General features: G+C 43.4%; 1 protein-coding gene across 1 annotated transcript in view; it reads left to right on the forward strand.

The window, feature by feature from the left end:
* ERMP1 (endoplasmic reticulum metallopeptidase 1) overlaps positions 1–13380 on the forward strand; it is a 41762-nt gene that overhangs the window by 4452 nt on the left and 23930 nt on the right. Inside the window, exons 3-6 of the mRNA XM_028117350.2 lie at positions 1880–2007; positions 2624–2729; positions 12418–12564; positions 13217–13309. Of these exons, the coding sequence (XP_027973151.1) occupies positions 1880–2007; positions 2624–2729; positions 12418–12564; positions 13217–13309 (474 nt within the window). The remainder of the gene's footprint in view (positions 1–1879; positions 2008–2623; positions 2730–12417; positions 12565–13216; positions 13310–13380) is intronic.

A 13380-nucleotide genomic window follows, 5' to 3' on the forward strand; every position in this document is an offset into this window, starting at 1 on the left:
AAGGGGGTCTGGAATGTAACAGTGCCCAAGCTAGCATTTTAGCGGTTGCAGAGCCTTTCTTAAATTTGTAAAGAGAAGGAGCAATTTAACACTGGACGCACATTTTCTTGTAATCCTCATAACACACCCGTGAGATAACTATCATTGGCCTTGCCCTCCAGACCAGGAAACTGTAGGGTAAGTAACAGCTAGAATTTACTTCCAGGTCTTTCTTGCCCTGAAACCCACGCTAAATTCTGCAGCACTCTCCCTCCCGGTGCGGTGCGTAAGCACAGAAATGCTCTTGCCTGGGTTATTGCTGTGTCTTGTTTACCTACACTTGAAACTTTTTAGTATGTTAGATTTCAAACTGTACAAAAACAGAATTGTTTGACCTCAGTGTGCCCATCACCCAACTTCAGAGACCCGATCTTCTTTCTTTCCCCCCACTCCTGCACCTCTTGGTTATGTTCAAGCAGATCTCAGCCGTACTGGTTTCTCTCTATTTCAGTCGGTATCACTGAAAGATAAGGAGTCCTTTTGGACATGCTCAAAATACCATGAATTACCTGACTAAAAAAAATTAATTATTTCTTAATACCATCCAATGTCCAGTTAGTTCCTTTACCTTTTATAGTGCTTAAAAAAAATCAAGGTATTAAAGTCATCATTATAATCACCTTTAATAAATCTGTGAAGTTTCTGAATCAAGAAGAAGTGAAGAGGTCTGCTGAGGGCCTCTGCTTTCTCGCTTCTGGGAGCAGGGATGCTGTTTAGGTCATGGGTCTCCGTCCTGTGTCTTATTAGATAGGATGTCTTCTTTGTATTTGTTCATCACATAATCCCTTTCATCACATGAGCTTTAAAAAATGCGACACCACCCCAACGCCCCCCCCCCCCCGCCAACCCCGTTAATGTGGAGGGATATGCAGCTTTATGATTGTGGCAGGAAAGGCCCAGTGGCAGCTGGAGATGATGGAGGAAGCCAGAACACCAGACATGAGACTATTACTGCGGACGTGGCATGAGGAGAGAACGGAGCACATTGCCTTGGGGTGATGAGAATGCCACTTTTCAGTATTAATTGAGGTCCCACCTGGTTGCTGATTCAACAGATGTGAGTTGAGTGACGGCTCAGCGTTAGGCATGGTTGCACACAAGTCCACAGGTGAACCAGACCGAGGGTCCCAGCCCTCATGGAGTGAGGGAGGGCCGGTGGCTGCCGTTGTCAACCAATGGTGGCAGACAGAGCTATGCCTCTGGTCTTGCCGCCACGGTGGTGCTTTTTTTAAAAGTAGGCTCCACGCCCAACATGGAACTCTGCGTGGGGCTAGAACTCCTGACCCCGAGATCAAGACCTGAGCCGAGATCGAGAGTTGGACACTTAACCAACTGAGCCACACTGTGGTGCTTTCTTGATGAGAAAACCCCGTTCCTAGCCATGACGGTTCATCCTGTAAAAGGGTTTTTTTGGGGCGCCTGGGTGGCTCAGTCGTTAAGCACCTGCCTTTGGCTCAGGTCATGATCCCCGGGTCCTGGGATCGAGCCCCACATTGGGCTCCCTGCTCGGCGGGAGGCCTGCTTCTCCCTCTCCGTCTGCCCCTGCTTGTGTTCCTTCTCTCGCTCTGTCTCTCTGTCAAATAAATAAAATCTTAAAAAGGTTTTTTTTTAATTTCAAAGATTTTATTTACTTATGAGAGAGAGAGAGAGAGTGAATACCAGCAGCGGGGAGGAGCAGACTCCTCGCTGAGTGTGGAGCTCACCGTGGGGCTCCATCCCAGGACCCTGGGATCATGACTTGAGCTGAAGGCAGATGCTTAACTGACCGAGGCCCCCAGGCCCGCCCCTTCATCCTGTAAAAGTTTTAAAATCTGAGGAGCAATCTCTTTCTGATTTAAAGGTGCCAGCGATGATGCAGTTAGCTGTTCAGTGATGCTGGAAGTCCTTCGCGTCTTGTCAGCATCTTCAGACACCTTACATCATGCTGTCATATTTCTCTTTAATGGTGCTGAGGAAAATGTCCTACAGGTGAGATTTTACTCTTTGAAATACTATTACTTGAGTAATAATAACAAGAATAGTAGTAATAACTAACACGCATTTCAATTATTCATTTGTGTAGTATCCTACAACGATAACATTGTACCCGGCAATACTTCAGAAACCCCACAGCCACTGTGGACCCACGTGCAGTATTTGAGAACTCACAACAGATCATCTTGTCAGTGTTTGATTCATAAAAGGGCTTTGTGAGGGCATGATTAACCACCTCAGGTTTTCTGGGACACTGGAGTTTCAGAGATGTTTTGAGGCAGGCGCGCAGCATGAATACCCGAGCACGAGGCTTGTCCTTTCTCCTCTGTTCGCTGGCCCAGCCTCGCACTTACTGAGGGTGTTGTTCAGCACCGCTCGTGGAGGTCAGACTGCCTTCTGTGACGGTGACTTTCCACTCAGTGGACTGCACGCGGCCGTTATGCGTGGAGAAACAGATACGTGTCTTGAGATACTGCCTTTGAAAAAAATGAGAGTTTTCCCATTCTTCCCCTTATCAACATAGACTCTCTGTCTTTAAAATAAGCAAAACAAAGACTTTGATAATTTAAGGATGTTTAACCTCTATTTGTTTCATTTCCCTCTTATTCAGGCCAGTCATGGTTTCATAACTCAGCACCCCTGGGCCGGCTTGATTCGTGCATTTATTAACCTGGAGGCAGCGGGCGTGGGAGGGAAAGAGCTTGTGTTCCAAACAGGTATGTGAGGCTATATTTTACATTTTAATGTAGTTGCATCGTATACTTGAAAGCGATTCTTATTTTTATAAAAATGGAAGCTTTTTGGACTTAAGTAATCTCTCCAATGAAACGAACGTTCTTTGTAAAGCATGGGATAGTTTTACTTTGTCGTTGTTGGCATTTTTAACAAGATGATATTAACAGCACCTGTTTGCATAGCGCTTATTATGCGCTAAGTGTTGCTCAAAGCATCGTACATGTATTAAGTCGCTTAGTCCTCAGAGCAGCCTGAGGGCTGAGTACTGTCACAACCATCATTTTGCACATGAGAAAACCGAGCCAGGAGAGTACAGTGTCCGTGAGGTTTCGCGGTTGGTAAAAGGCACAGTGGGGTGGAAGCTGGGCGGCCCAGGTTCGCAGCCCTCGTTCGTAACTGCAAACCAGATTGTCACGTAGGTGTGGACTTTGTTTATCCATTATGGGTAATCATCATGTAAATAATATTAAATGACAACCATTTCATGAATTAAAATGAGAAAATATGCCTCTGGTTAAAGGGCTTTAAATTGATCATTGAGTTAATTTGAATGATCACAGAATTCAGTAATACTTCATCAGCCAGAGAAATATTTTTAATTTTATGAGTAAGCCTTCCTAAGAATAACAAGATGATGGGGCATAAGGATAGCATCCATTAAGTTAGTGAGGATCATTTGTCATGTTTCTTAACAGAATTCAAAGTTCCGTGCTTCCTAAGCTCTGACGTGGAAAGTCGCACACCGTTTTCCCTGGGGTATTAGAAATTTGGATAGTGCCTTTTTGCCAGACACACAGCATTGGGTAGAAGTTCTGTAATGGGGGACCTGAGATGGGCCAGGAGAAGTGAGTAAGCTGATAGGGGAACTTTGTAGTGCCCTTTACAGACTCGGTATTGGTGAAGATGTGCTAAGCATGCCTTTATATATAACCTAAACAGTACCGTATTTTAATATTCTCCATCCAACTTATTTTAGATGCTTACCCTTCAAAAATGGATGTATGTTTTATGTCAGCTGACCTCTGAGAATCTCAAGGTCATGACATGGGAGGGAGGTGCTGCTTTCCTTCTCACTTTCCAACCTTTCTGTTTGCTCTGACGCCCTCACCGAACTCGCTGGCAGCTGGTGCTGACATCTGTGGGGCTCAGGAGAGGCTGCACTGTGCTCTGTGCTCCTACTGTTCTGGGGTTCAGTCAGGATAGGGGGGTTACGTGATGAAACAACCTCCAGATCAAAAAGCAGCAAGAGGAAATTCTGTAAGCAAAGCTGATGTCTGTCCTCCAGTGAAAATGTCAGGGCTCCGCTCGGGCAGGAGTGTCTGTGGGTCTTCCCTCCTGGGAACGTACTCCGTGTGAAGTGCTCGATCGTTTGCACTGTACTCCCGGACTCCTAGGACCCAGATCAAAACCAGACCTGAGGTGGAGTCTGTACCTCTCCTGAATTTATTCTGTGCATCTGTATGCACACACACATATTCTGGGCATATGTAGTAATATATTTTACACATACGTAGTCTAGAGAAGTTAAAACACATGTCCCTAGGGCTGGTTAGATCTAGATCCAAGTTAATTTCATTTACAGTTATCGAGTACCCCCTTCGGCTAGGTGTGAGTAGCCTATAGCACATGCTCTTTTTACTAAATGTAGATAGTTTTCCATAAACATTGTACACTTGCACACATTTTAGATGTAATTGTTTTATCTGGAAAGATTTAAACAAACTACAGTAACGGTCACTGCTGGCTGGTGAGTGTCAGCGGGTGGAGTGGGGGTGGGCGTTCCTGGGGTGGAGGATGGGGCTGCATGTGAAAAGCCAGTTTGAGCTCGCCATCGCTTCATGAATTTAAAACCAGAATTGTCATTACTGCTTTACTTACACTCTTTATAGTTTTCTGTATTGTTTACATTTTTTACATTGCATTTGATTACTTTAATAATAAAAGCAAAGAATAGACTTGTCACTAATTAGCAATATACAGTTGGTCCTTGGACAACGCAGGGGTCAGGGGCACTGATCCCCTGAATGGTTGAAAATCTGTGTGTAACTCTTGACTCCCTAAAAACCTAACTACTGGTCTGCCGTACACCGGAAGCCTGACTGGTAACGAGCAGTCGATCAACACACATTTTATATCTTGTGTGTATTGTATATTATAACCTTATAATAGAGTGAGCTAGAGAAAAGAAAATATTGGGCACCTGGGTGGCTCAGTTGGTTAAGCGACTGCCTTCAGCTCAGGTCATGATCCCGAAGTCCCGGGATCGAGTCCCGCATCGGGCTCCCTGCTCAGCTCAGCGAGGAGCCTGCTTCTCCCTCTAACCCTCTCCCCTCTCATGTACTCTCTCTCTCTCTCATTCTGTCTTAAAATAAATAAATCTTTAAAAAAATATTATTAGGAAAATCATAAGAGAAAATACACTTCCAGTGTTACACATTTATTGAAAAAAATCCACAAGTGGACCAGCACAGTTCAAACCCATGTTGTTCAAGGGTTAACTGTATATACAATTTAAACGTTTCACTCATTTGAAAATAAAATCCTCACACTTCAGAATTAATTTTTTTCTGGAGGGGCATCCTACAGAAGATTTGGAGGGAATGTTTCCCCCCCTTTCCGAGTTTTTACGCTTTGTTTTCCCTGTAGGTTTTGGTAGCTTATTCTTGTGGCTGAACCGCATACGGGACAGCCTCCCGGGCACGCTCTGACCTTCCAGCACCTTTCTCAGGCTCTCCCTTCCCTGTGCCACTGCCCGCTAAAGCCTGGTGTCCTTGCGGGGGTGACTTTGCGAGGGCAAGTCCGCCTGCCTTCCACGTGTGACTGAGAGGATAAAGCCCCCAGGATGTGGAGTCCTGCTAGGTTGCCCCGCCCTCAGCTTTGGAAACAGGCACTTCTCCTGTCCTGGAAACGTCTGGGTTCAAACGGTTTGTACTCGCTAGTGTGCCATTGTCCCTTCAGAGGGAGACATTCACTCGGGGAGTTTTTAGTGCCTGGAATAATCATTACCACCTAGTTCTGAAAGGGGCCAGGGTCCATGAAAGAATGACTTACTTTATCAGATTAATGATTTATGTCATGACCCAGTAAGGCTGTTTGAATCATTTGAAGGTGTTATAAAATCCGTTATTTTAAAATTTAATCAGATTAAACCAGTAATAAATGTCGCCTGTGAAAAATTCAGATACTACCAACCTCGAGTAGAAGCCCAAAAGCAAAGGGGTCACGGAATCCCTTTTTTCTCTTGTGAAGAATATCGTGCCCTGTGTCCTGCCCCAGAGCAAACCAGTGTGATGGGTTAGTCCCTACTCTTCTGGAATTTTTTTCTGTACACACACAGAGATAGAGTAAGTTAATATAGATCACAAAAATGCAGTCTTACTCTATTGACTGTTTTATAACCTGCTTGAGATCACATTCATTTAAAACAGAATAGAGCTTTATTGAGGTGTAAGCCACATACCTTGTAATTCACCCATTTAAAGTAAAACTCAGTGGTTTTTAGATCTCTTCACAGAGTTGAGTGGCCATCACTGCAGTCAATTCTAGAATCTTCTCATCACCCCAAAGAGAAGCCGCACACTCACTAGTCTGGCTTTTTCAACACATAGCATGTTTTCTAAGGTTTATCCATGTTGTAACACGTGTGAGTACTTCCTTCTCTTTAGGACTGAATTATGTTCCGTTGTATGGATAGACTGCGTTTTGTTGATCCCTTCGTCCGTCAGTGGACTTTTGGATTGATTCCGCTTTCAGGCTCTCAGGAATAATGGTGCTGTGAGCATTCGTGTGCAAGTGTGTTTTCCTTTCTTTTGGGTGGTTACCTAGGTCATGTGGTAAATTTATGTTTAACTTTTTAAGAAACTGCCAAACTAAGTAGTCAAGCTTAATTTCAGAAGAAATATAAATTCAGATAACGGTAAGTTTTTAAACTTTTATCTATTTTTTCAATGAATTTTTTAAGCTTTAGATTGCAGAAAGTCAGCAGGATGGTAATGCCCGGTGCTGGTGGAGTAGACCGTGTCATACAGTGTTGGGGCAAGTGTAGATTGAGGCTTTTGGGGGGCAGTTTGGCAACAGGTACCACTTTAAAAAACGTGCAGACCCTCCTGTCCAGCAAGGCCACTTGTAGGAATTTATCCCGTAGAAATAGCTGCCCATGGACACATCGATCCAGGTACTGCATAGTCGTCTCAGCTTTTTTATAAGACTGAAAAACTGAGAACGCCTTCTAGGTGCATGCTCAGGAGACTGGTTATGTTCAGGGAGACCTGGACATTTTTCCCCTCTTCTGACCACTGCTCGTTTCTCTGTTCCCAGCGATTGCGACATTCTTCAGGAGTGGAGTTCCTTGTCTGTCTTGGCTCTCGTAGCAGCCAGCACAGGCTCCAGCCAGACGCCCCAAGGTCAGGTCCCAGATCACACACCCTCGGCAAGCAGCCCTGAGCCAGTCCCACAACTGCTCGTGCTGTAGTTCCTCGTCCGTAATATTGCATAGTGTTAGTACCCACCCCTTAAGATTAGTAAGCACTGAGTAAAACCCTCAGTTCTGTAATTTCTCATCTAAGGCCTCCCTTTGCCTCGTTTGTATTACGGGGCATAGCTCACTCAGGAGCTGACTAACTTGCCCACCCCAGTCTCCCCAGACTCCCTTTTTGTGCCAGAACTTGACCTGTAGACCTCAGTGGGCGATTAGTGAGAGGCTGGAGCCAGGCCGGAGTGCTGACACGCAGTAGTTGGATCTCCAGGGGCTTAAAGGCCAGTTAGCGGACATTGAAACCTGGACATTTCTTTCCTGCTGATGGGTCTTACCTTTTTCACAAGTATTAACATTTTAAGTGTCTTTATTTTGTCTTTTATTGTAAAAGAAAAGCACACAGCTCTGCCTCTTCAGCCTGATGAATTTTTACAAACAATATAATCATGTAACCAGAACTCAGATCAGAATTGAGAGTGTTGCCCGCACTCCAGGATCCTCTGCTGTGACCTTTCCCAGCTTCCTCCCGAAGACGGTTACTGCTTTCCGGACTTACGTCCTGACATTTAATTTTGCTTGTATTTAAACTTTCTATAACTTGACTCCCACACTATGTTTTCTTTTGTGTATGGCTTCTTTTTGACTCAGCATCATGTCTGTAAGATTCATCTGTCTTGTGTTTAGCAGGACTTCATTCTTTTTTACTGCTGAATACTATCCCATTGACAAGAATAGCTATTCTACTGGTGATGTTAGATTGTTTGTAGGTTTTGGCTCTTAGGAGGGGTGCTGTTATGAACATTTGTTTTCTTTTCTATTTCACATATAAGTGAGATCATACGGTATTTCCTTTTCTCTGTATGACTTATTTAGCATAATGCCCTCAAGGTCTATCCATGCTGTTGCAAATGACGAGATTTCCTTCTTTTTTAATGGCTGAATGATATTCCATTGTGTATATATGTACCACATTTTCTTTATCCATTCATCTGTCGACGGACACTTAGGTCGTTCCCATATCCTGGCTATTGTGGGTAATGCTGCAGTGTGCGTGGGGACACGGTGTGCGTGGGGCCGCGGTGTGCATGGGGGTTTGTGGGTGTGCGTGGGGCCGTGGTGTGCGTGGGGCCGCATACTCTTTTCCACAGTGGCTGCACCAGTTTACGTTCCCACCAGCAGTGCACAGGGGTTCCCTTTTCCCCACATCTTCACTGACACTTTGTTTCTTGTCTTTTTGGTAAAAGCTGTTCTAATGGGTGTGTGATGATACCTCATTGTGGTTTTGATTTGCATTCCCCTGGTGATGAGTGATGCTGAGCACCTTTTTGTGTACCCAGTGGCTATTTGAATGTCTTATTTGGAAATATGTCTATTCAAATCTTCTATCCATTTTTTTTAAATTTGATTTTTTTTTTTTTTTTTTTTTGCTATTGACTTGTAGGAGTTCTTTATATATTTTGGATATCAACCTTTTATCATATACATGATTTGCAAATATTTTCTCCCATTCTGCAGGTTGCCTTTTAATTTTCTTGGTGGTTTCCTTTGCTGTGAAGAAGCTTTTTAGCTTGATGTATTCCCACTTAACTTGTTTTAACTTTTGTTGCCTTTGCTTTTGGTGTGAGGTCCAAAAAATCGTTGTCAAGACTGATGTCAAGGAGCTTATTACTACCCACATTTTCTTCTAGGAGTTTTATAGTTTCAGATTTTATGTTTTCAGATCTTTAATCCATTTTGAGTTAATTTGTGTGTAATGTAAGAGAGTGGGCCAGTTTCATTCTTGTGCATGTGACTGTACAGTGTTCCCAACACCATTTATTGAAGAGAGATTGTCCTTTCCCACTGTATATTCTTGGCTTCGCATAAATTAATTGAACATGTATGTGTGGGTTTATTTCTGAGCTCTCTATTCTGTTCCATTGATGTGTGTCTGTTTTTATGCCAGTACCGTACTATTTTGATTACAATAGCTTTGTGATATAGCCTGAAATCAGGAAATGTTGTGCCCCCCAGCTTTGTTCTTCTTTCTCAAGTTTGCTTTGGCTATTCGTGATCTTTTGTGCTTCCATACAAATTTTAGAATTGTCTGTTCCATTTCATGAAAAATGCCATTGGAATTTTGATAGGGATTGCATTGACTCTGTATATTGTTCTGGGTAGTATGTACGTTTTAACAATATCAGTTCTTCTAGTCCATGAACATGGAATATCTTTCCATGTATTTGTGTCTTCACTTTGTCTCATCAGTGTCTTGCAGTTTTCCAAGTAACAGGTCTTTGACGTCGTTAGTTGTTCCTAGATACTTTTTTTGGTGCAATTGTAAATGGGATTGTTTTCTTAATTTTTCATTATTAATGTAGGAAACGTAACTGATTTTTTTTTTTATTAAAGATTTTATTTATTTGACAGAGAGAGACACAGCAAGAGAGGGAACACAAGCAGGGGGAGTAGAAGAGGGAGAAGCAGGCTTCCTGCAGAGCAGAGAGCCCAATGTGGGGCTTGATCCCAGGACCCTGGGATCATGACCTGAGCCGAAGGCAGAAGCTTAACGACTGAGCCACCCAGGCGCCCCTGTAACTGATTTTTGTATGTGGATTTTATATCCTGCAACTTTATGAATGGTTAAATGAAGATGGTTTAATATTTGAAAATCAATCTGTGTATTTTACCACATTAGCATAATAAAGGAGAAAAACCATCTCAATTGATAATCTCAACATAATCATCTAAGTAGATAAAAAAGGATATGTTCCTTCATAACAGTACATATATGGTGCTGTTATACATAATATATAATATCGTTGATATGATTTTAATATAAAACTATTATCTCATGTTTTTGATTTTCCAATTGTTCCAATAATGACATAGCTGTTTTTGTTTTTAATCAGAGTTCCAATCCGGGAACAAAGAGCTCTTGATTGTCATGTTTTATTAGACCCGTCACAGTGATTATATAACACACACATTAAAAAGTGTAAGAGTGAAAAACTTAATCATGGTAAGGTGAATACGTCTGTATCCCTGCGGATGGAAGGAGCTAGACGTAGGTCCCACCTCCCATGGGCTCTCCCTGCCCCTTCTCAGATGCAGCTCCCTCCCTCCCCAGAGGGCCCGTTATCATCCTGCTGTTGATGATGCTCTCCTTTCTGATTTAGCTTTACCCATTTTTCAGTATGGTTTTCATAATATTTTAATAGGATAATTTTGGTTATTAACATCTAGTTGTCATAGTATTTTAATACTAGCATCTTGACATGATTCAGTTTGATAATCACCACCGTTCTTTCACAATCTGTGTTCTCAGTGCGCATGTCGGGAGTCTCGGCCTGTGTCTGAGCACCAGTGGTGATGGTAGCTTCTGGTCATTTGATGATGGTATTTGCCAGGTTTTTCTGCTTTGTGAAGTTACTGTTTTCCCTTTGTAATAGGTACTCTGTCACTGAGTACACACTCCGTTTCTCATGAGACTTTGATCCTGGTTTTGGCAGACATGGATGATTCTGGATGCACAGCATTTTTACTGTGACGTTAGTTAGCCCAGTGTTGAGTGTTCTGGCTCCATCATTCCGTCCATAGCTGATAGCTGGAATTCTGCTCAAAGGAAAGCGTTCCGTTCTCCCTTGTTTGTGTATTTCTTTCCACGTGTCATGTGTTTTCTATGCTGTGTTGCTGCCATCTTGATGCGGGAGTTGTCAGCACTTAGGCCAGTGGTAGCCCCTTCACCTGGTGCTTGCATCCTGTGGATGTGTTTCTCCTCTCCCGGCACGAGGCATTCCAAGTACGCTTGTACTGCCCCCACCCGGGGTCTGGGATCAGCCATTCCCTAAGGAGACCTGGTCCTCCTAGTGGATGATGCAATTTCGAAGCAAGTTCTTAGTGCTAGGTATGTTTTCTCCCTTGTATTTATCCTCTTTGGGATTTGTAGAGCTTTTTGAATTCATAGCTTGATGTTTTCTATGACTTTTGGAAACTTATTGGCCGTTCTTTCTTCAAAACATTGCTTCTGCTCCATTCCGTGTCCTTTCTCTGGGGCTACTGAGCCCTATACGTCTCTGACACGCATTTCTGTATTTAACATCCCTTTTTCTTTTTGTGCTCCAACCCAGTTGCTCTATAATCCTTTCTTCTGCTGTGTCAAACCTTGGAGTAAACCATCCATTAAAGTTCTTACCCTCAGTTTTAAAGGGTTTCCATTGGACTCTCTGGTAAAATTCTAACTGTGTTCTTAAAATCCGTGTCTGGTGACTCGTCGCTGGGTCACCTGGGTGTTTGGTTCTGTGCTGTCCCTCCCTCCCTTCTCCGTCTTTTATGGTCATCGTTTCAGTAGGAAAGCAATTTGATTATTTGTTTATAAAGTTATGAAAATGTTAATATTCTTAGACACGATCTGCCCACATCAGTCAGCGTTTGGTGAAATTTTGTTGTAAGAAACAATCTCTGAATCTCAGTGGATTACACAGCATATTTCTCACTCATGACATTTATGTTCCTGACTCGCTGCAGTTCTGTTCCATGGCGGTTTTGTTCTTTGTGTGTCATTCGTTCTGGGACCCAGGCTGAAGGAGAAGCCGCCAGTCAGAGATGGGGCGACGTTACGGCCAGAGTTAGCAGCAGGGAGGGACTGGGTGATGGACCCTGAACATCTCTCACTATCCCAAAGAAAAATCTCCTGCATTTGACAGAGCCATAGATGCATAAAGATGTTAGTGCAGAATTATTAATAATAAAAATATATAAACAATAATATAGAACTTCTGGTATTTTTGGTGAAAAGTTTTACAGTTATTAAAATGATTATTGTAGTATCTGGGACTTAGGATGTGTTTAATATGTTAAAGCACGACGTAGAGTCTGTATGCCCCGTGGGTCCAGCTGTGTACAAACAACCGTGTGTTTACAGGACGGTTGAAGATGTAAGGGTGAAAATAGTTGTCTTAGGATGATGGACTTTTGGGTAGTTCTTCATCTTTAATCTTCAACTTTTTATAGTGCTGTTATTTTGTAATTAAAAATAGTGTTTTCTGTGATTTCTCATTCTTCAAGTTAATACACACTTATCAGAGAAATGCTAGAAAGGACTTTGGACCTGCATCCCCAGACCACCTGGCTCCCCAGACCACCGCGGTGGCTGTTCCGTGTGTGTTAAGAACAGTGCCACGTTACCTTGTACTGTGTGCCCGTGTTCCTTCTAGGTCCTGAGAACCCGTGGCTGGTCCAAGCGTATGTTTCCGCCGCTAAGCACCCATTCGCTTCCGTGGTGGCTCAGGAGGTTTTTCAGAGTGGAATCATTCCTTCAGATACCGACTTCCGCATCTACAGGGATTTTGGGAACATTCCAGGTATTTTGTGGATTATTGTGGGTCGTGGTGCGATAGCGATTAAGCAGAAGCAAGTTCTACTTGTTGGCAAGATTGTGAGCAAACAGCATATCCGGAGAGCACGCTCTGTGCCTGAGAGCTGTGTATTCTGAGTCACTGAAACTGATTGCCAGATGTTTTCCTTTTCTTTTAAACTCTGGGCTAATTTAAACGCTTGCCTTCCCTAGAACATGTCATCTTGCCCACACAGTGGCAGCACGGGGGACAGCTGGTTAGCATTTCATTACCCCCCCCCCCACAAAGGTGGCCGTAGATCCTGGAGGGGTCTCTGGCTTTGTTGTGGTCTTGCTTCGCTGGTTGCTGGGCGGTTTGTACGGCTGACGAAGTTAGAGTTTGGCTCTGGCTCGGCCAGCGTGTAGACGGCAAAGTTCCCACGGCCTCCTAAGCCCTGTACGCCTGCCCCTTGCCGTGTGACTTGTGAGGTCTCCCTGATGTGAGGACTTCCTCAGTCATGCTGTGCCACGGCTCTGAATTCTCTTAGACATTCATAAACGTGACTAAGCAGTCACGCCACGGCTTTGACATTTTGTCTCTTAGAAATTTAATGTTAGACAGATAGGCTTAAAGGTGGTTCTTCAGAGCAAAATGACGTCTTGTTTTTTTGTGTCTCTAGGAATTGACTTAGCTTTTATTGAGAATGGATACATTTATCACACCAAGTATGACACAGCGGACAGAATTCTAACAGATTCCATTCAGAGAGCAGGTTGGTATTCAAATGTAGACTCTTGTTCTATGTTAAGATGGAATATCAGGGCTGACCTACAGACCTGTAAC

Source organism: Eumetopias jubatus, unplaced genomic scaffold (genome assembly GCF_037043125.1).
Source record: "Eumetopias jubatus isolate StellerSeaLion01/CBP00866 unplaced genomic scaffold, mEumJub1_p1.0 scaffold_15, whole genome shotgun sequence".
Classification (NCBI taxonomy): domain Eukaryota; kingdom Metazoa; phylum Chordata; class Mammalia; order Carnivora; family Otariidae; genus Eumetopias; species Eumetopias jubatus.